The sequence below is a fragment of the Capra hircus genome (genome assembly GCF_001704415.2).
Source record: "Capra hircus breed San Clemente chromosome X unlocalized genomic scaffold, ASM170441v1, whole genome shotgun sequence".
Classification (NCBI taxonomy): Eukaryota; Metazoa; Chordata; class Mammalia; order Artiodactyla; family Bovidae; genus Capra; species Capra hircus.
In genome coordinates this window covers 12,399,872-12,421,027 of record NW_017189516.1, presented here as the reverse complement: position 1 = coordinate 12,421,027, position 21,156 = coordinate 12,399,872, and the positions used below count along the sequence as shown (strand labels likewise).

The 21,156-nt window shown below is 51.9% G+C and overlaps 1 protein-coding gene across 2 annotated transcripts; it reads right to left on the bottom strand.

The window, feature by feature from the left end:
- Window positions 1-5,898: 5,898 nt before the first annotated feature.
- STARD8 (StAR related lipid transfer domain containing 8) lies at window positions 5,899-20,468 on the bottom strand. Of its 2 annotated transcripts, XM_018043956.1 has the most exons (13): window positions 20,360-20,468; window positions 18,182-18,263; window positions 17,134-17,197; window positions 14,344-15,746; window positions 13,483-13,656; window positions 11,469-11,628; window positions 10,824-11,022; window positions 10,233-10,443; window positions 9,560-9,674; window positions 9,054-9,278; window positions 7,851-8,068; window positions 7,574-7,750; window positions 5,899-7,430 (listed from the first exon to the last, which is right to left on the bottom strand). In XM_018043956.1, the coding sequence occupies exons 3-13, from the start codon at window positions 17,188-17,190 to the stop codon at window positions 7,313-7,315; spliced, it is 3,057 nt and encodes a 1,018-aa protein (XP_017899445.1). In that variant the 5' UTR covers window positions 17,191-17,197; window positions 18,182-18,263; window positions 20,360-20,468; the 3' UTR covers window positions 5,899-7,312. The 2 variants fall into 2 exon arrangements, with proteins under 2 accessions (XP_017899445.1, XP_017899444.1); XM_018043955.1 differs by lacking the exon at window positions 18,182-18,263 and having other exon boundaries at window positions 20,360-20,436.
- Window positions 20,469-21,156: the final 688 nt, after the last annotated feature.

Below are 21,156 nucleotides of genomic sequence, written 5' to 3'. Positions count from 1 at the left end.
CTGACTACACAATCAGCGCTTGTTTATGCTGATGTTTTTCTGTGACCTGGACAACATGTCCCACACCAGGGACAAGCTGGAGCCACTGGTTCAGCTGACTCTGCCCCCTGGGGGAGCTTGTTGGAAGGAGGCCAGTCTTAGGCCAGGCTCAGTTCTTCCCTGGCCCCTCAAAGGGGAAGCTAGGAGCTGGGGGCTCTGCCTCCCAGTCAGGAGCTTGGGGCCATAAATCACTGTCATCTGACAGCAAGAAGTTTGTCTAAGGTCATATAAGCCAGTTAGAGGCCCTGATAGGAACTTGCTTGCCTCTCTGGACTAGGAAGTATAACCGGGAAATGATAAGGGGAGTCCACATTCTTGTTCAATGCGCCCAAAGAGAAATGTAGAGATGGACACCCAGCTGTGCAGGCCTCAGGACCTCTCTCTCCCTGAGCAGAGGTGTTTTTACTCATTTATAGCTTCTGTGTTGCTCTCTGCCAGGTCCAGCTTATTAGTTTTGTAGGCCCAGCATCTAGGGCCCACAAAAATGTTTTAACTTTATTATCAGAAGAGAAAAAGGAATATAATGCCAATGGATATATTTATAATGATTAGTCCGGTCCAGACAATATTTGTTTTTATATCAATGAAATTTTAAAATATTGTTTAGGAAGGAAGGGCCTATGAAGACAAAAGTAGGCAAGGCCTTGAAAGTCCATATGCTGCCCCAGTCTCTGCTCAATCCCAGGCCTTTTCCATTAGCTTGAGATAACATCCAGCTGTCTAGAGGCTGCAGCAGCCCAAGGCCACCCTACGGCCCTTCTCGGGCAGGGCAGGAATCCTAGGGGCAGGCAGGCCAGCCCCCAGCAGCCTGTAGGGGTGGCCTGGGGCAGAGGAGAGTAACTTCTGTGACTAGTGTGCATCCCTGCAGCCCTGTGCCTCTGCCCTCCATTCTGGTTTCAGCTTTCCTCAAACGCTTTTCCCCCCTGTTCAATAGCTCTCATGCTTACCACTCCCGGTTCCCTCTCCACCATTCTAGCAGACACACTGACACTACCAGCAAGAGGTGGGAGCATCCTCTCACTTCGCTCTCAGGGGGGAGTGGGAAGAAGACAACCTTGGGCGGAAGTCCCAGCTGAGCCACTTGCTTGCTGCACACCCCAGGGTAAGTCTCCTTGCCTCTCAGACTCTAGATCTCCATCCAGGAAAAGGGGATGATAACAATGCACAGGGGACTTTTGAAGTTAAAGGATATCCTGTATGGGCCTGGTATAGAGTCAGCAATCAGTATCCATGTGCTCCCTCCTGGGTGGCAGAAGTTTGTTGCCGTCCTTACTCAACCTTCCCCAGGTTCCTTCGAGCTCCAGGGCCCCTTCCCATTCCCACAACCTCAATTTCATGTTCTTTCATGTCTCCCTGCTCCTACATACAAACATTCAATTGCATTCAGTACACACTCCCTGAGCTCCCTGATGTTGGCTCTTCTAGGCCAGACCCGGTGCTGGCCACTGGAACTACAGAGACACCTCTCACTTGGCCCCTGTCCTGGATGTCATAGCCTAGACGAAGAGATGGGCTTGTACATTTGAGGTCAGTTTTATGTGATAAAATTCCACTCAAAAAATACTTCATGAGCTCAGAGGCAGGCTGGGTGGGGGAGGCTAGCTGAGGGTGTAAACAGAAAGGATAGAAGAGCACAAACCGAGTTGCAGGGGGTGGGACTTGGACAGCAAGGGCTTGGAGTAAAGGAGCCTACACAGTAAACACAGGGAAGTGGTCCCTTTCTGCCTAGGACTAGACTGGGCACTGTACTGGATATGTGGGTTCCTTGCAACACCATAGAGAGGTAGGCATTCCTGTACCCATTTTACAGATGAGGCTCAGAGAGTCAAGTTCACACTGCTAACAAGTGGCAGAACCAGGACTTGATCCCACTTCTGTGTCTCCGGATGCCTTCCTGGACCTCCCAACCTCCTCAAGCTGGGCACTATGAAGGACTCAGAGATGAATCTCACCAGGATCTGGATCCCAGGCACTCCCAAACTAATGGGGATACTGGCAATGTGACTGGTACCCAAAGAATCCTAAGATGAGGCATCAGCAAGATGGAGGTCTTAGATGCAAAGGGCAATGACAACTCAGAGGAGGGACAGAACAAATCTGCTGGAAGTTCTGGGAATGACTTTATTGTAGAGACATATTGGGCCTGAGTGTTACAAGACTGGTGAGGCTGGAGGGTGAGAGTACCTTGCAATAATCAACCTATCTTATTAAGTAATTCACACATCTCTCTGAACCTCATTTTAGTTATGTTTAGGGAAACTGGGGCCCCCGAAGATTAAATAATTTGTCCACAGCCCCACAGCTAAGAACTGGCAGAGATGAGACTTGAACCTGGGTCTACTGAGTCCAAGATAGTCCTACGTAAAGGAACTAAAGGAGCATGCCCAGGACATGGCTGGAGAACAGAAGTGAAGGGGGAAGAAATGTGGTGGACAGGTCAAGGCTGCACTGTGGGGTCCTGAATGCTATAGTTTAGCAGTCAACTGGAGGGGGAGGGAAAGTGGAGGCACTGACTGTTTTTGAGTCAGAAAGACACTCGACTTTAGAAAGATTAACCTGGTACTGGGTATGGGTGGAAAAGGGTGCAAGAGGAGAGACAGGAGGTAAGGACCTCTGCTGAATATCCAGGTAGAAAGAAATGCACAGTGAACTGGGTTGCTGCAGACACTGGGGCCGGGGCTGAAACGGGGACGCCATGCAGCAAGACTCAACCAGATGTGGCTACTTCCTCATTAGGCCCACGTGATCTGGCCCTACGCCTTTGATCCCACCTTCTCCCACTTTCCCCCACTCCCTGCACCCCAGCCACCCTGACCTGGAAATGTCAACTCTGTCTTCACCTTAAGGTCATGGTACTTGCTCAGTATTTCTTCTGCCCATAACTCTTTACCCTAAATCTTTGCATGGCCCATTTCTTCTCCTCAGGTCTTGGCTTCCATATCACCTGCTCAAAAAGGCCCTCTGTGACCACCCTATTGGAGTAAGTGCTCAGTCGCTATTACCTCAGCAGGTTTTAATACCTTCATCACCATTATCACAGCTGAAGTTAGCTTGTCCACCTCCCTCCACCCATCCATCTACTAGAACGGCACTAAAGGCAGGTGAGAATCTTATCAGTCTTGTTAACTGATGTATTCTCTGTGCTTCAGCCGAGTCTGGCAAAAAACTGACATTCCACAACTACAAGTTGAATGGCAGAATGGATGAGAATTTGAATGAATGGATGTATGCATGCATTGGTTGAGAAAGAAGGAGGGATCATGTCTGATGTGGGGATCTGAGCTGGGCAGCCAGGAAGAGAGAGCACCACAAGTTGAGACAGAGCAGGAAGCAGGGAGCAGACTGTGTGTGGGAAGATGGTGAGTTTGGCTTGAGCCTGTTAAGTTTCATATGCAGGTGGGGCCTCCAGGTGGAAAGGTCCATTTATACAGTGGGAAATATTGGCCAGAGCCAAAAGAAGTGATGGAGCTCTCAGCCATGATGGTAGGGGCATCTGAACAGAGGTTTAAACTGAAACAATGGATGTCAGTGAGGTCCCTAATGAACAAGGTGAGACAGAGAGGACAGGATAAGAAAGGAGGGCATGGAAGAAAAGCAGCAAGATCAGCCCATGGGGCCAAATTCTTCAGGAGGAAGTAGGGTGAAAACCAATCAGTGGCTAGGACACAAAGAGATCACCAGGATATTTAGAGCCTGGTGAAGAGGTAGGTGTGTCCAGAATGGTGAAAGCCGAGGTTGTGGGGGTCTGAGAGTCATAAGGGTAGGTGGGGTTTTGGTGCAAGTTAGGAAATGATATGCATATGTAGCCCACCCCCACCCAGCCACACACCCAGGCCCAAGCCCTGCACAGAGGCTGACTGGCAGGGAGGAGGCAGGGCAGGGGAGACTATGATTTATTCATGTCTGCCATGTCCTAGGCACTGTGTAGCCATATTCACAATCATTGGTTTAACTATGACAACAACCTTACAAGACACAAACAATCATTAGCCTTGTCTTCTGTGAGAAAAACCAAATCAGAAAGGTTTCATGTGCCACTTCAAGTCACAGAACCTGGTGATGATAGATCTTGTCTGGGTTTGTCTACCATCTACCCTCAGCCACTCTGGCAACAGGGCACTGGAGACTACAGAAAATAACAAATTGATGCTTGCAGATAGATTGTCCAGTTCCCATGTGGAATTCACCCACAGTCTGGTTTCATTCAAGTAGTGGGTCTGGGGAAGTATATGGGTTGAGAATTTGAAGATGAAAATTCTCTGGCAACAGGGAAAGGCCAACTCAAGGTGGATCAAGATGTAAGACTGAGGGTTACAAATGGCCATGGGTGGTGCCTGCCATGTGTGGGAGTGGCCTGGGTGACCCTCATCATCATGATATTTACTCCCATGTCTATAAGCTACAGCAGTCCATTCACAGACTGCATGGTGGGCCAGGAAGAGACGCAGGGATGGAGGAATGGAAGCCTGTGCTTTACGCAGGGGAATAACACTAAGGACCAGAGAAGCTCCCCTGCTTGGTACTAACTCTCTCAGAAAGACAAACATGGAGAAGCCACACCAGGCAACTGGTCCAGGGCCTCAGAGTCCAGAGCTGAAAAAACTAGGAGAATTCTCTGGCCCTTCTCAGAGCCTCCTCTGTAACCCTTTTCTGTCTCCTAGTGGCCATCACCTGGGAGGTCAATTTCATGCCACCCGTGAACAGCATGCTCAACCTCATTCTCTGTTACCATCACCATGGCCTCCTTCCATGACCAAGTGGGGCAGCACTGTGCCAGAAGGTCCCCTAGCTGCCTGCCTGGAAAACTACTGGCTTGGGCTTCACACCAGTGTGGCCTAACAGCAGCGCTGCTTGAGTGATCTCCTATCCTACCATCATACATAGGTTGCCTTCATTGTTTTCCCAAAGTCAAGGGGCTAACAGGCCCTCTGCTCCACTCTCTTCCAGGTCTAGCCAAGACCCCCAGGCAGCAGCAGTGAGGAAAGTTCAATGACATGTATGTATGGCTGAACCCAGAAGAGATTGGAAGAAGGTGACAGAGAAAGGGACTTGACAAGTACCCTGATCTGTTCAGGTGGGGAAGAGGTACACACTGGGATGGGCCATGCTGAACAGTTACCAAGTCAGACTTGTGACGAGGTGATCACTGGCCTGTTTGGCCCAAGAGGAAGCTGAGGTTCTGAGAGAGAGACAGAGAGAGAGAGACAGAAAGAGAGCGAGCAGGACTTGTTTTCTCCAGGCTGCTCAACAGTACTCAAAGGGTACAAATAGACTGGTTGGAAAGCCTATACTCTTTCCAGCTGCCCCTCAGAGCTTAGGAATTTTATGGCTACAGCAATGTGACCAAAAAAGTGCTTCCTACAGGAAGTCAATATGAGGAGGCCTCTCTTTGCTGGTCACTGGAGCCAAATCAGGGGCTGCCCTGAGGCACTGAGACATGTCCTGTGGGTAGAACAGGGTCCCCACGCTTCCTGAGACTGGATCATACTCTTTTTCCATCAGCTTGAGCTGTGTGCAACAGAGGAAGAAAGGACAGCATAGCCAAAGGCCTCGTTCCATAGGGCTATCATTAGTATGCATGAGGTCATGCTTGGGAGCTGCTCAGATGGGGGACCTGGTCAAGTCAGGGAATAGGGTTTGTGGCTTCTACTGAAGCCCTGGCTTCTTGGAATCCTACCTCCCCCCAGCCCTAATCAACTCCCAAAGAGAAAGACTGAGGCCTTTCCCCATTTCTCCTGCGGCCTCCCCTGGTGTCCTGTGTTAATGTTCACAACATCTGAACCTGAGGTTGAACTGAACCTGCATCATAACTTGTCCCTTGTCCCTGGCCAATCATCTCCACAAAGACAACCACACAGATAGAGTGCATCTCTAGGAATGCTTTATTGTTGCACTGGGGGGTATCACATGGACTGTGCTCTCCACCTCCCCTGTTGCATCTTAAGTGCCCTGCCCCCCAAGGCTTGCTAGACCTCTGCCCCGACCCACAAATTATGGTACACTCATGATAGAATATTTGTGTGTATATATATATATAGATAGATGTGTCTGTATAATATATATATATATTTATCTATATGTACATAAACATTTTTAATATTGATAAAATACTGACTGTACAGTATTTATAGGTACAAATAAAATAGGTTTAAACATTACAACTGGTTGGCTGGAACCCATCCCACTCCTGTTTATTCAGCCAAAAATAACAAAGCACCAGTTGGTGTTTGGCATTTGACTTTGCATGTGAACCAACACGACTGGTAGGTGGGATAGGTCAGGTTTGGATCAAGTCCCAGTGGGCTGAGATGACACTAAGCCCTTCCATCTGATGGGCTGGCTGCTTGAACCAGGGGCCAGGTCTCTGCTGGAGGAAGGGGCTGTCATATCAGCCTGCTACCACAGGCAAGAAGAGCAGAAAAAGTGATACAAACACAGATAGTGTCTCCTCGCCACCATCTGCTTTTATTCAGCCTGCGCGGTGTCTGTTTACTCACTAGCCATGGCAGTGCATGGCCAATGGCTACATGGGACCCTAGAGAGTAGCAGATAAAGTATGGAGCCCAAGTCAGGGGAGACTGGTTCATTGGTCTCTTGAGATCTGATAAAGGAAGGTTCTCCCCACTCTCACATCCCAAGCTATCCCAAATCGTCATATCACCCACTGGGACCCATCATTGCCCCCTCCTTAAATCAGCCTCGTAAAAATCAGCATCTTATTTACACAAATCAAACAGCTCATGGTGGTTGGGGCTGTGCTGTGCTCTGCCCCTGTGCCTGTCCACTCCAGTTCAATTTCTCTGCAAAAGCCAGTTCAGGATCAATGCTGGGCCCAAAGGCAAGACCAGAACCTCCTGTCCAACCTCAAAAGGACCCTAGCAGCAAACAGGATGACCTAACCTCTTGGAATAGCAGAGAGCTGGGGCTCTCTGCCTCCTCAACCCACAGGCAGGAGAGCTGAGAAGACTTTAGACTGACTGGTCGCTCCATGGACCCAGAGGGCAGTAGCTGTCTTCCTGCTCTAAAAACGACTCCTTTCTCTCAGAAAGGCAGAACACAGGTTCAGGGGTGGAGGTGGAATGGAGACCAGACACTGAAATTCTCTTTTACTCCCTTGTACATATGGAGGAACTTCAGGAAGTAAGGAGGACTGCATGGCCTTGCCTCTACCCTTAGGAGCAGCATCCATCTGGGGGCTCTCTGCTCTCATCCCCCCATCACTGCCTTCGTGCCAGGGGGCCTGGGCAGTGGCACTCTGGGATCAGGCTGAGGCTCACAACTTTGTCTCAGGGCCAGCTGCCTGCATGGTCGGGAAGGAATCCCGGATCTTTGCCACCTCCATGGCGCACAGGTGTCCGAAGACTTTGTTGTACCAGTCAGGAGAACGGCCCCTGAGGAGGTAGAAGCAGGAAGGCATGAGTTGTGGGTTCTCCCCTTGAGCCCCTACCAGGGACAAGGAAGACAGGACTTGCCTCCTAGGATCAGGGGCATGGGGCGGGGTGGGGGGGACACCAGGGCTGAGGGGGCTTTGTACCTGAGGTCAGCACGGCAGATGTGAGTGAGCCGGGAGCGGCCCAGGCCACAGGGTTCCATGAGGTACTGGGACGTGAGCATCAGAGCCCGCACCCCCGACTCTGGCACAGGTTGCTCAGGATCCAGGGACTGAGACACGAGGAGGCAACCCCCACGGGGCAGGTCAGAGCGCCACATCCTGTGGGGAAGGGATGCACACATTCAGCTTCCTGGCACTGGTTTCCTCCCCACCTCCCCAGTCCCCCAAGCACAGAAGAGTGACAGCTCAAGCCCCTCACCGGAGCACCACAAAGTCGCGGCAGGGATGGGGTGCCATGCTGTCAGTGACATAGTGGTACAGCTCCACACCCGGCATCAGGGCTTCCAACACCTGGGCCCGCAGAAGATCCTCATCCCAGAGGGCCCTCTCCCGCAGGACACGGTGTAGCACCACGGCTGGAGGGGCTGCCACTTCTGTGGATGCCTTCCACACGCGCAGCGGGTGCCCGTCTGGCGCCTGTGAGCAACAAGAGTGGGGACAGGGGCAGCTGTCAGGCCTGGAGAACTCCCATTCCACCCCTGGGCACTGGCCTGCCCTCACTCCAGCCCCCAACAAGGGAAGGCTGCAGGGCTACTCTGCTAACCCCAGCCAGATCCAGACAGACCAGCCCTATGTTTCCTGTCCTCTTTCTCCTTTCCAGATTTCTGCTCCTCTGCCTGCTCAAGAGCACAAAAAGATGACAGGACACATATTCTCCAAGGCCTACTAGGCTCTACCAAGCAATGGGCATGGTACTTAGAATTTCTGGAACCGAAGATGATGGTCATCCTCAATGAACTCCCCCACCTAGCGTGGAAAGCAGAGCACGTCCAAAGCAACAAAAGCTGCCACTCCTGGTGCCTTTTGCATGTGCCAGGCCCTGTACAAGCCTCTTACCCTCATCCTGTGAGGGGGTTTTTACTATGACCATGGCAAACCTCGGACTTGTGGCCTTACTTATAATCAGAATTGGAGAAGGAACATGGCTCATGTCAAGAAGGACAGAGAGAAGTAACCTCCAGCCTGGGGCATGACTGGAGCCTTTGAACGGAGGAGGGGGCATATCAAGTTGGGGCTGAAAATGGCTGGGGAAATATAAAGCTTGGGGCAGGTCCATCCTGACAGAAGAACAGCAGCGGTAAGAAGCACAAAGGTGGAAATGTAAGGAGCTCAGCGTGACTGCGGTGCAGGGAGGGATGGGAGTGAGGCTCTAAAAGTCGTGACCTGTCTGGAGCAGGCCTTCAGGAAGGTAATGCCAGCAGGTGCTCCCTAAGACAGAGCCCTGGTCTCGTTTGCTTCTCGCTTTCTTACGGTGCTTGCTCTGCTGCCTGCCATTCTCCATTCTCCATGCAGAAGCACAGTGAGAGGCGGGGCAGCTCCTTCCTTGAGGATCCTCGCACACAGCCTGGGCTCTGCTCCCCTCCCCTGGTCCCATGGCCAGCCTGGGCAGCAACGTCCTCACCTTCTTGCAAGCCAGCTCCGTGCGCTGGGGCCCTGGCATGCTCATCCAGCCCTTGAAGCGCTCAGCAGCATTGTGCAGCAGCTCCTGGATGCTCTCTTCCATATAGAGGCTCAGGCTTACACCAGCAGCCTGGGCCTGCCGCAGTTCAGCCAGGGCTGGGCCCGGAGGGCTGAGTTCAGCCGCACTGTAGGAGCCACACAGTTGCAGCACCATGTCTTGAGGCACCTGGGAGGGCATACACAGACTGGGTTGGGGGCCATGGGGAGTGGCAGAGGGTCAGGGACCTCCAGTTCTAGAGCCTGTGGGGTCTGCCAGGTTCACTTTAAGGGAGCAGAGGTCTGGCTGCTGTGGGGTGGTAGATGAAAAACTGCAGGGGAAGAGCTAAAAGTAGGAGATTGAGGCATATGTGGTCAAGATCGGCCCTATCCCTGATTTAGGGTGCAAAGGTCAGGTATGTTGGTTCTACTGGGTCTGGGAAGTAGGCACCATGGCCTAGAGTGACTCACCTGGAAAAGTTTCTTGCAGTCGCTGATCATGTATGATAAGCCCTGGGTGGCAGCCATGTTCTCACTCAAGTCCCTAGGGCCTGGCCGGCCAACTAGGCTGCGTTTGTTCTTGATCCTGGAGGGAAGGGCCAGGAAGAGAGAGCCAGGAAGAGAGGATGGCACAAGGGCACAAGACAAACTCCCCAGAAGCCCACTTGCCAGTCCTGAACACAAAACTATCTGTTGCCCTTTCCACGGAGAAGGCAATGGCACCCCACTCCAGTACTCTTGCCTAGAAAATCCCATGGATGGAGGAGCCTGGTGGGCTGCAGTCCATGGGGTCGCCGAGAGTTGGACATGACTCAGTGACTTCACTTTCACTTTTCACTTTCATGAATTGGAGAAGGAAATGGCAACCCACTCCAGTGTTCTTGCCTGGAGAATCCCAGGGACGGCGGAGCCTGGTGGGCTGCCATCTACGGGGCTGCACAGAGTCGGACACGACTGAAGCGCCTTAGCAGCAGCAGCAGTAGCCCTTTCCAAGCCCCTGCTTCACAGCATCCAGCTAGCCCCAGGCCCCTGAAGAGTCAGACTGACCCCTTGTGGTGATGCCTGGGAACTGCCATGCCAGCCAACCAGGGCCAAAAAGCCAATGAGCCCCAAACCCTCCCTGCCATGCCCTGCCCTGTTTCACCTGGGTGAGGGGTTATCCTTCTTGGAGACGTTGAGGTGGAAGATAGAAGGTGCCAGGCACACTGCCAAGTTACCGGCTGTCATCTGGTTCTCCTCAGCAGAGGCAATGTCACTTAGGAAATAGAGCAGGGTCTGTAGTACCTCTCGGTTCTCATCAGGGAGCAGCAAGGTGGCGGCTTGTGTGGCTGCCAACCACTGATCCTTGGGGAGGACTGTGAGGAAGGCATGACAGAAGGGCTTCCTTATTCCCCAAGAGCCTCTGCATTCCAGGAATGCAGAAGGCACAGCAGTCTCAAAGTGAAATTGGTGAGGGGGAAGGTGGACTCTGGGTGCTAGATCAAGCCCAGCTCTATGTGAAGTGTACCCTTGTGGAAGTCCCTGCCTTTCTTCAGGGCCTCAGTCTATCCTTCCATATAAAGGGTTTGGGGAATAGAATGTGGTCTTTAACAACCTTATAACTCGGCATAGAAAATCTTTCACTGAGCTCATGGGCATGCCTATACTTGCCTCCACAAGGTTTATCTTCCACAAACCCTAGGATTCAGGAAGGCTGAGAACCTGGCAAATTACTGGGGATAGGTGGGTGACTCACGCTGGTAGATCTGCAGGAAAGTAGTAGTAAGCTTGCTGGTGAAGATGGGCTCGGGCAGGTCCCGGAAATACTGCTTCAGTAAGTCAGCCACATCATAGGCTGACTGGCCGTCATAGCAGACGTTGTCAGGGGAGGTCTCATTCATTTGACGCAGGTTCTGGATCCTGGACTTCACCCCAGACTTGCGGAAGATGCCCACCTGGCCCATGGAGGGGAGGCAAGGAGACTGTGAGGCCAGCCATAGACTGGGTGTCAGGAGTGTAGGCCACCCCAGAGACCCCCAAGCCTGCAAGCTTCCTGCTAGGCAGGGTAGGAGAGAAGTGGAAAAACCAAAGAGATGGGTTTTTATAGCTTTGGGTCCAAGGAGAGAGATGGCCTTAGGGGAATGAATAGGAAAACAAGGTCCTAGGCTAAGGTAGGCTCCTGGTAGATGGGGGCTACTGCACTTGGGTGAGAAAAAGCTGGCACAGAGCCAGGTGAAAGGGAACTTGAGTCCATCCTTCTTTGGCCTTCATGAATATAGGAAGTCTCTGTTGGGCCAGCCTGACCCAGGGGGAAGGCCAGAGTGGCTCCCCTCCCCCGATCCCTCAGCCTTGGACTCCTTTCCCATTGCCATCTCTCCTCATGCTCCCTGGAAGGCCTCACCTGGTCCAGGCACTGGCTACGCAGGTAGCGCATGGCTTGCTGAATGCTCTGGGGCAGTGGCTGGCCTGTGCGCTGCACATGAATGAGGGGTGGCACCCCAAATACCTGCTGGCCCCGGTAGTCAGGTGTCTTGTTCCTCTTCATGAACTTGGGGACTGACCTATTCAAGGGAGAGACAAAAGATCAGGAATGGAGACAGGGTAGGCCCAGACACAGCTTGGAGACTGTCTCTAGTCTTGGGGACTCAGGTGGGATAAGAAACACGTCATCTGCCCAGAGTCAACATTCATTGAGCACCCACTCTAGGCCCAGTCCTAGGGAGTCCCAGAGGAACACAGGGAGCTCTCAGTCTGGTCAAGGAGATGACTGCATTGACAGGCAGTGACAATACACATGGCCAGAAGTGAGCCAAGAACTTAAGGAAGACCCACAAGGGAGGGTAACTGTACCTAGCGGGTCAGGGAAGGCTTCAGAGGGAAGGTAGAAATTCAGCCAGTTCTTGAGGGATAGGTAGGCATTGTCCCAGGGGAGAAATGGGGAAAAAAGATATTCCAGGCAGAGAGAAGAGCATGGCCAAAGGTAAAGAGGCAGGAACCAGATTCTACATTCAGAGAAGGCTGACTGGTCTGCTGGCCTGAATGGTGCTGTTGTTTGGGTGTGGTAGAGTAAAGACCCTGACAGATGAGGCAGGGTTGAAATGTGAAAGGATCATGATGGGAAGGAAACTGGACCCTATTCTTTGAGGAGGGTTTTGTCAGGAAAATGAACACCAAAGCTGCATTTCAGGATAATCTCCTTGGTGGTAGCATAGAAATTGGGATAGAAGAGGTATAGCTGGGGAGCCTGGGGTTCCCCTTCACCCCCTCCTCATTCATGGCACACACTCATGTAAATCCCACATGCATCTCCCACAGACATACATAAGGCACCCGGAATGGCTAACAAACATACGAAAAGATGCTCAACATCACTCATTATCAGAGAAATGCAAATCAAAACCACAATGAGGTACCATTTCATGCCAGTCAGAATGGCTGTGATCCAAAAGTCTACAAGCAATAAATGCTGGAGAGGGTGTGGAGAAAAGGGAACCCTCTTACACTGTTGGTGGGAATGCAAACTAGTACAGCCACTATGGAGAACAGTGTGGAAAGAACTGCCTTATGACCCAGCAATCCCACTGCCGGGCATACACACCGAGGAAACCAGAATTGAAAGAGACACGTGTACCCCAATGTTCATCGCAGCACTGTTTATAATAGCCAGGACATGGAAGCAACCTAGATGCCCACCAGCAGACGAATGGATAAGAAAGCTGTGGTACATATACACAATGGAGTATTACTCAGCCATTAGAAAGAATATATTTGAATCAGTTCTAATGAGGTAGATGAAACTGGAGCCTATTATATAGAGTGAAGTAAGCCAGAAAGAAAAACACCAATACATACTAATGCATATATGTGGAATTTAGAAAGATGGTAACGATAACCCTGTATACGAGACAGCAAAAGAGACACAGATGTATAGAACAGTCTTTTGGACTCTGTGGGAGAAGGCAAAGGTGGGATGATTTGGGAGAATGGCATTGAAACATGTAAATTATCACATGTGAAACGAATCGCCAGTCCAGGTTTGATGCATGATACAGGGTGCTCGGGCTGGTTCACTGGGATGACCCAGAGGGATAGGATGGGGAGGGAGGTGGGAGGGGGGTTCAGGATGGGGAACACATGTACACCCATGGTGGATTCATGTCAATGTATGGCAAAACCAATACAATATTGTAAAGTAAACAAATAAAAAAAACTGAGATTAAAAAAAAAATAAGGCACCTGGAGTCATGCTGGCCTCTCCAGTTTCCCAGCACATCCCACTGGTCCACTGACATAGGGGCTCTGCCTGCCTGGCCCACTTTCTGAGGGTGACCCTCCCAGGACCCTGGAGTGGGGCAGGGAGGGATCTAAGACCTGGATAAGCAGCTCAGTGGCCATTCTGGCCCAGGAGGACTCACCAGACCCAGCCCTGTTTGTGGGGGATGGTGTACTTCTCCATGAAAGTGGTAAGCCGCAGCAGTGAGCCCTTGTGCAGGAGGTGTATCTGGCTGGCAAACTGCCGGTTGATCTCCAGCGACTCTGAGTTGAGGCTGGGCCGGTGAGAGTTCTGAAAGCTGTGCCAACGGAGCTTCCTAGTGAGGGGCAAGGGGGTAGAGAAGGCTGGAGGAGCAGCTTTCAGCAAACCTTAGGAAAAGTTGTGTTCTTCTGGTCCTTTTCCTCCCCCCACCAAAGGAAAAATATACAAAGAGATGGGACCACTGTCAGCACTGCTGCGGGGCTCCATGGTGGAGGAAGCTTAGATTTCCAGGGCTGCCCAAAGGCAAAGATGTTGTCAGGGAGGGTGGTACAGAGATCAGGCCCATCTAGTGCCAGCAAACAGTATGAGCCCCTCTTCCATTCAAGACTGCAGGGGAGGGGCTGCTCTGAAAGACCCAGAATAGTGAAGCTGGGGATCAGAGACCATCTCCTGCAACGCCCTTGATTTACACATGGGCTACCCAAAACCCAAAAGGAGCTACAGTTTGCACAGGCTGTAGAGACACAGGTCCTAAAGCTTACATTCTAGATTTCCTGAGTCCTGTACTTTCTTTTTCTCTTCTGGGACGGACTATTGGCAGGCAATCACTCAGCCCCTAAGAACTTTCCCCTGCGCCTTGGGACTGAAAAATTGGCCTTGGGAAAGGGGGATATGGAGAGCAGATAAGGAAGGGAGGGGAGAGGAGGGGTAGGGAAGAGATGAGAGGAGGAGGAGGGAAAGGGAGAAGGGAGAAAGAGAGAGACAACAGAAGCCCTGCCCCACCCTTACCCTGAACTCCCACCTGCAGGGTCTGGTAAGTGAGGCCCCGACACCTGAATCTCGTCGCTCACGGGATACTGATGTCTGGAGTCCAGTCGGGGACCCTGTAGCCTCAGCCTCGTTCATGGAGTTCCTGCTACTATCCAGCTCACTGGAGGAGGCCACAGTGTCGGAAACGTGTCCTTCTTCCACAGACAGGCTGGAGGAAGAGGTTGGTTCCCCCCCTGAATGTGTCTCCTCCTCATGATCCTGGGCAAAGCCCGGGGCCCCAGTCTCTGACTGTGCCAGGAACTCAGCCTTGGCAGGGGTCTGAGGCTGAGCCAGGACTCCAAGTTGCACATCCACGTGGCCCAGGGCTAGGGACTCCCTGAGGGCTGGAGCCTCTCCCTGGGTCCGAGCCTCACTGGTCTGGCCTTCCACTCCATCGGTGGCTATTTCTACTGTTGAAGTGGCCTCCTCCTCTACTTCGTCCTCCTCTTCTTCTTCCTTATCTCGAGGCCCCAGGTCTGGGCACATGGCCTGAGACCAGAGCTCTACCCTCTGCTGCAACCCCCACACGTGCTGGAGGATGTCATCCAGGTGAGTGTAGCTGTCCCCACCTTCCTCCTCTTCCTCTTCAGCCTCGGCCCCAGCCAGTACAGGCTCAGCTGGATACAGCTCCGGCATGTTGTCATAGATGCTGGCGTGGCTGCCTGTGGAGCCACAGGAGCCCCGGCGCCCTTCACAGCCCCAGTGCCTACCTGGCTGCCAATCTGCCAGGCGGTGTCCATCCTCTGGGCACAGGCTCTCAATGGACAAGGAGCGAGGGAATGTGCCTGGTTTGTGGTCTCTGGGCACATGCACCAGGCAATCACCCTGGTGTGCCCGCGGAGGACGCTGGAACATGGCCTCAGGCCAGGCCTCCCAGGCCCTCTGAGTCTCAGAGCCACTGCCACTGGCTGAAGTGGCTGCCTGGTTCTTGGCCCGATAGAAGAAGCCATGGCGACTTCGGAAAGAGAAGGCTTTGGTAACCTTTTCTGAGGTGACTGAGCTGTGCTCCAGATCTGCTTGCCGGCCTCCACCCTTTTCCTTCCGCCTCAGAGACTCAAGGTGCTTGAGGAAGCTCTGGGAACGGTGCTTCTTGGTTTTGTCCTGGGGGCCCTCCTGGCCCCGAGTGAGGCTGAGGAAGGGCCAGTGACTTGGGCTGGAAGAATGGCCTAGCAAGGGCAGATCCGCTGGCTTAGGTGGTAGGCTCACGGTGATGGCAGGCAGGGAGGTGGCACTAAGCTCAGTGAGGACGCCCTCACAGCTAGAGGTCACTGGCAGGCCAGGGCTTGGTGGGGCCAACAAGTCAGAGGACCCCATGTGAGACCACTGCTTACTTTCTCGCTCAAAGGTCCAGTGGTTGCTGATGGTACAGTGCTCTTCCTCCTCTGAGTCTTCATTCTGAGAAGGGCATCACAGGGTAGGGTCACAGGTAGCCAGTCCACAAGCCCTTTCTTGGGCTCCACTCTCTGCCTCCAAACTCTTTGGGGACTTTGGGGCAAAGGGCCCTGCTCTCTGACTGAGAACACATCCTCAGAGTGGGAGGCACTCCTCTGTACTCTGGGAGTGCCAGAAGAAGCCAGGAGTCATGGAGAAAGCCTGGATGGAGGGTAGTAGTCATCTGATCAATCAAATCCCTAACCATTTTACACACAGGGAAACCCAAACAAATGAGAAGCTGCTTGCCCAAGGTCATACAATGTCACAGGAAGATCCTTTGGAGAAGGACATGGCAACCCACTCCAGTATTCTTGCCTGGAGAATCCCATGGACAGAGGAGCCTGAAGGGATATAGTCCATGGGGTTGCAAAGAGTCAAACATGACTGAGGGACTAACAATTTCACTTTCAAGTGAGTGACACAGCCGGGCTGGAATCCAAGCATCCCGACATCTTGTCCTCAGCAGGCTCCCAGTGAGTCTTGAGGCTACAGTCTTAGATAAGAATCCCAGAATGCCAGAGCTAGAAAGGATATTTTACATTTTCTAGTTTTCTACTTTGCAAAGTGGGGAAGCTGAGGACTAGAGAGGGGAAGAGGTTTGTCCAAAGTCACTGAAAAGTCAGTGCAGAGCTGGGGCTAGGAGCCCAAGGTCTCCTGTTTCCCTGGCGACTTGTTGACGGCAGGCCTCTGGTGGAAAAAGCTCCAGAGAAAAACCCATAATGTCTGACCCCAGGGAAGGATAGGTTCATTTCCCCACCTTCCAGGGCTACATGCAGACCCAGAGCTATCTTAGTTTCTACAAGCCCAGACTAGCAGAGTCAGAAAGGTTTTTGGAGGGTATTAATGCTGCCCTCAATTCATTGTAGAGCTAGAGAAAATGAGGCTTAGTGTGGTAAGACTTTGTGAAGTGAGATTGGACATCCTGACTTCTAAGATCTTCTAAGATCATATAGGCCATGATTTTCCATCACATTATTCTGTCTCTGCCCCTAAGTCAAGGAGTTTTTGCCATCACAGAGAAGGCATGTAAGGCAGATGGACTTCCCTGAGGGATGGCCATCACTAGGTCAAGTTATTAGAAAATCCAGGAGGGAGTGGTGGGCTGATAAGGCTGAGTGATGCTATGGGTCAGGGTACTTTTTCTCATACCCCAACTTCGAGACCAGGCTAGCGGAAACCCAGCAGCTTCATAAAGCCCCCTACATCCTACTCCCAGGCTGGAGCAAGGCAACACCCTGGACAGCCCAGACTCCTAGGACACTGGAACTAGTTTTATAAGTGGTTTGTGTATGTCCTGGGTTCCCCATGGTGCCACAAGACCACAGATCCTATCCTTGCCCTAACTCACCTGCTTGCATTGAAAATGAACCTCCAGTTTCATCGAGGCACAACTGTTCAAGGTCATCAGCCTCCTGCAAATAATACAAAGCAGGGTTCACCCAAGGGTCACAAGCCACTGAGCCTGCAGGGACTAGCCTAGACACTAGGAAGATGCCGTCCACTGCTTCACGTGCTCAAGACATCAAAACATCTCCCAAGTCCCCGCGTTCATGAAGGTTTCAGTGCTAGACATGATGCTTTAGATATTATGGGCTCTTGTCTTATAGGAATTTACAGATGTGAGACAAAAAATAAAAACAACCACTACAGAGATGGGACACATTCAAGAACAGAGCAGACAGAAGGCATAGAGGGCACACAGAGGGTGGGACGAGCAACTTTCCTGAAGGCAGAGGGGTGCAGTCAGAGAGAAGTCTTTCTGGAGAACAGAAATGGGATTTGGATCGACAGAGAGACAAAGACTCCTATCCCAGTCTTCAACCAAAGCCTGTGACAAGGTAGAGAGGGAAATGGTCAGTAAACAGATCAGCGCATGTGTGAGGGGAGGACTGAGACTGATAAGGCTGGTCAGAGCCATGTTGCAAAAGGCTTCAGGTGTCGTGCTAAAAAAGCTTTAGACTTCTTTCTGCAGATGGTGACATATTTCAAGCAGAGGAGCACTCACTGGGAAGCTGACTCTGGTGGCTCTTGTGGGGTTGGATCAGAGCAAGGATGGGAATGCAGAGATGGAAGACAGGAAGGCCAGTTAGAAGGATGGATCCAAGAAGTCGTAGTTTGGCCTCAAAAAGTAGAGGGGGACGAATTAGAGGAGTGTTTGGAGGCTCTAACTGAAGGGGAAAAAAAGGCCAAAGACCTTGGCTTTCTAGTGCCTGGGGGTGGGCGGTGAGGATATCACAGGCACAGAGACAGAGGGAAGAGTGAAGAGCAGGAGAGCAGCAGATGCGCTTTGTTAATAGGCAGGTTACTCTGTCGGGGGGGCAAGGATGGCTTTGTTCCCATAAGGAAGCCCCAAGCCAGGCCCATGACCTCCCAGGCCTAGCCCTTAGCCCCCCTACCTGCACAGGGCCCCCAAAGAGTCCTCGTCCAGAAAACTGTGGTCCTTCTTCACAGAGCCAATATCCACAGGAAACAAACCTTCTGTATGGCAGAGAAAAGCAGAGATGAGTCGAGAACAGCAGGTTAGAAACTCAGTGCCAGGGACCCTGCAGTGAGAAGAAAGGGGCCCAGGCAGCAGGGAGCTAGGCAGGTGAGAGCTGAGGAGGAGAAGAAAGGCTGCAGTGAAGCAGGGACCCGGGGAGCTCACGGTTGGCCACAGGGGGAAGATCAAGGAGAAGACAGAAAGGTCGAGCTGGACAAGAGGACCCATCAGTCAGTGAGGCAGGTCCACGCGGGAGGCTGCACTAGACAGGGAACCTCCTCTCTGGCCCAAGGTGAACCAGGGGCACCAGGGAAAGAACAAGGACACTGTGCAGTCAAACAATAGCCCCCTTTCCCTTCTGCTCAGAGCAAGAGCACCTGCTCCCTGGGGTTTGAGAAGGGAAAGGGGAAGAGGAAGGAGTGGAGGAAGAGGAGAGAATACCTGCAAAATCTCACACCTCTCTGCCTACTGGTAAAACAAGCCCATGGACTCATTTACTAATGTTAATTGAACACCAACTTTCTGCTAGGCACTGGGGACACAACAGCGAATGAGACAAAAACGATCCAAGCTTTCATGGAGTTTGCGCTCTCACAGGGGCAACAGATGGTGAACAGTATGTGAGAGAAACAAACTATGCTGTTACAAATGCTAGCAAAGACATGAGCCAGGGTGACAGGGTAAAGAGAGGCCTTACTAAGGCAGTAACTTCTGAGCTGAGCCCTGAAGAGCAAGAAGGGGCCCAACTGGGCAAAGAGTCTGGGAAAAGGTCTCCAGCAGGACCAAAACTAAGGCTCCAAGGAGGGCGAGAGTCTGGTGTGAGCAAGTGGTAGAAAGAAGCCCAGAGAGCAGTGAGCAAAGTGGAGAGAAGCACGTGGAAGCTGGGTGAGGCAGTTTTGTCGGCCAGAACAAAGCATTGCCGCTCACTTCATTTTGGGTGTGCCATGAAGCCCACGGAGGAGTGAGTGACAGAGTGGAGTGAGGTGTACTGTGGTCAGGCCTGCACTCCCTGGGTCACTCTAGCTGCTGAAAATCAGAGTAGCAGACGGAGTGTAGAAAGGAGGCTGTAGCACTAGGCTGGGCAAGCAGGTCACACTAATGTGACAGTTAAGGTGGTATGAAGTGGATTGATTCAAGACATAGTCTGGAGGGAGCAGGGTCTTGCTGAAGGGTTAGATACAGGCACAAAGGAAAAGAGAACCAGAGGATGATGCCGGGATGTGGGGCTTAAGTGGTGGTGGCGCCATCAGGTGGTAACATCTGAGACGTCTGTCAGACAGCTGAGCAGAGACACTGAATTGAGAGTTGAAGAGATGGATCTGGAGTTTGGGCCTAAGGTCTGGACAGAGAGACATTGGGGAGTCATCAGAATATACATGGTGCTCAGAAAAGGATCTCCTCAGAGATAAATGTCCAGAGAGAAGAAGGGCTAGGACAGAGCCCTGGGACACTCTAACAATGAGGAGCAGTTAGAAGAAGCTGAGCCGGCGAAGGAGACTGAGAGTGGCTGCCAGAAAGCCGGGAGAAGAGGGCAGTCCAGGAGCTGGAGTGGCCAACTGCACTGAATGCTACTGAGAGATAAGTCAGGTCTGAGAAGGGACCACTGAATTTAACCACATGCAGGTCCCTGGTGAACTTGACAAGGACTGTTTTGTTAGCAAGGTGGGGATGAAGCGAAGGTACAAGTGGGGATGTGGGAAGACTGGAAACAGCAAGTATGAACAACCCTAGAGAAAAACAGAAAAATGAAGGAAAGCAGAGAAATAAGGCCACTGGGAGGGGAAGTGAAAGCAGGGCTTCCAGAGTGCACCCTCCATGTTACGTCTACATAAATACCGTCCTTGGGAGCTGTGCAGTGCAGCGGGCCTGCTTGAGACAAGGCACTTTAACATAGGGGAGACCCCAGAACTTGTGAGAGCTGATGAGCAGGCAGGAGAAAAGACAGGACAGAGTTTGTAACTATGGGAGCAGGCCAGGATAAACAGCTCCTTGTATGGTGGGAGAAAAAAAAATCTTATGGGTCCCATGTTCCAACTGAAAAATGGAGGGATAAGGCAACTCGGGTTGGGCAGGGGGAACCACTGAGTGACCTTACCTTCAAAAAGCTGAGCATACTTAGGGAATCCTGTTGCTCGGAGCCACCTGCATGCTTTTTTGGCCTCAGCTTCTAAAACAGGTGAGAGGAAGAGAGATAGGCAGAGGAAGAAGGTTAGCAGGTGCTGGAGGCAAGCCACCCTGGGTATGCACCCTTGAACCTCCAGCAGGGAGGTCACCTCTGGTGACCTGGAAATGACAACAGAAGCACAAAGGGGCTAGCACATTCACTCCATGTCACAGCTAGGATTTCCTCTCTGCTCCCTAAACCCAACTCCCTGGATGTGGTGGGACACCTCTCTCACACTGTATTCTCTGCCCAAGAACAGGACCACCACCAGCAACAACTCCAAGGAACATCTGGGGTCAAGGAATACTTCAGGGGAAGAAACCACCACCATGTCTTCATCCACTCCTTCCTCCACCACCGGGGAGGCACCCCCTTCCACAGCCCAGGTCCAGCTAGGCATACAAAATGTTCAACAGCGTTATTCTGTTTTTCATCATCATACCTAATATTCCCCAGCATTCTGATAACAAATCTCATTTAACACACACCATAAGCTGTGCGGATTTTAATATGCTCAATTTACACACATCCAAACAGGTTCAGAAAGGAAGGACTCATCTATAAGTCTCACACAATAAGGCAGTAGTGCAGAGGCCAGAGTCCAAGCTCAGTGTGATTCCTGCTCAAGGTTCCAACCCCTTCTAACAAAGCAGCTCTTCCTCCCCCATCACCAAGGTCCAGGTGAGGATGCTTCCATCCCCGTGGGGCTTCCCTGGACTGCTCCAGCC

What these genes read in the sequence shown, in the direction of transcription:
- STARD8 (XM_018043956.1), bottom strand. Translation starts at nt 17,190, where the DNA reads ATGACCTTGAACAGTTGTGCCTCGATGAAACTGGAGGTTCATTTTCAA. An exon ending in TTTCCTGCAGATCTACCAGC is followed by an intron (nt 10,444 to 10,823) that starts GTGAGTCACCCA and finishes CCTTCCTCACAG; the next exon opens with TCCTCCCCAAGGATCAGTGG. An exon ending in CGCGACTTTGTGGTGCTCCG is followed by an intron (nt 7,751 to 7,850) that starts GTGAGGGGCTTG and finishes CCTTCCCCACAG; the next exon opens with GATGTGGCGCTCTGACCTGC.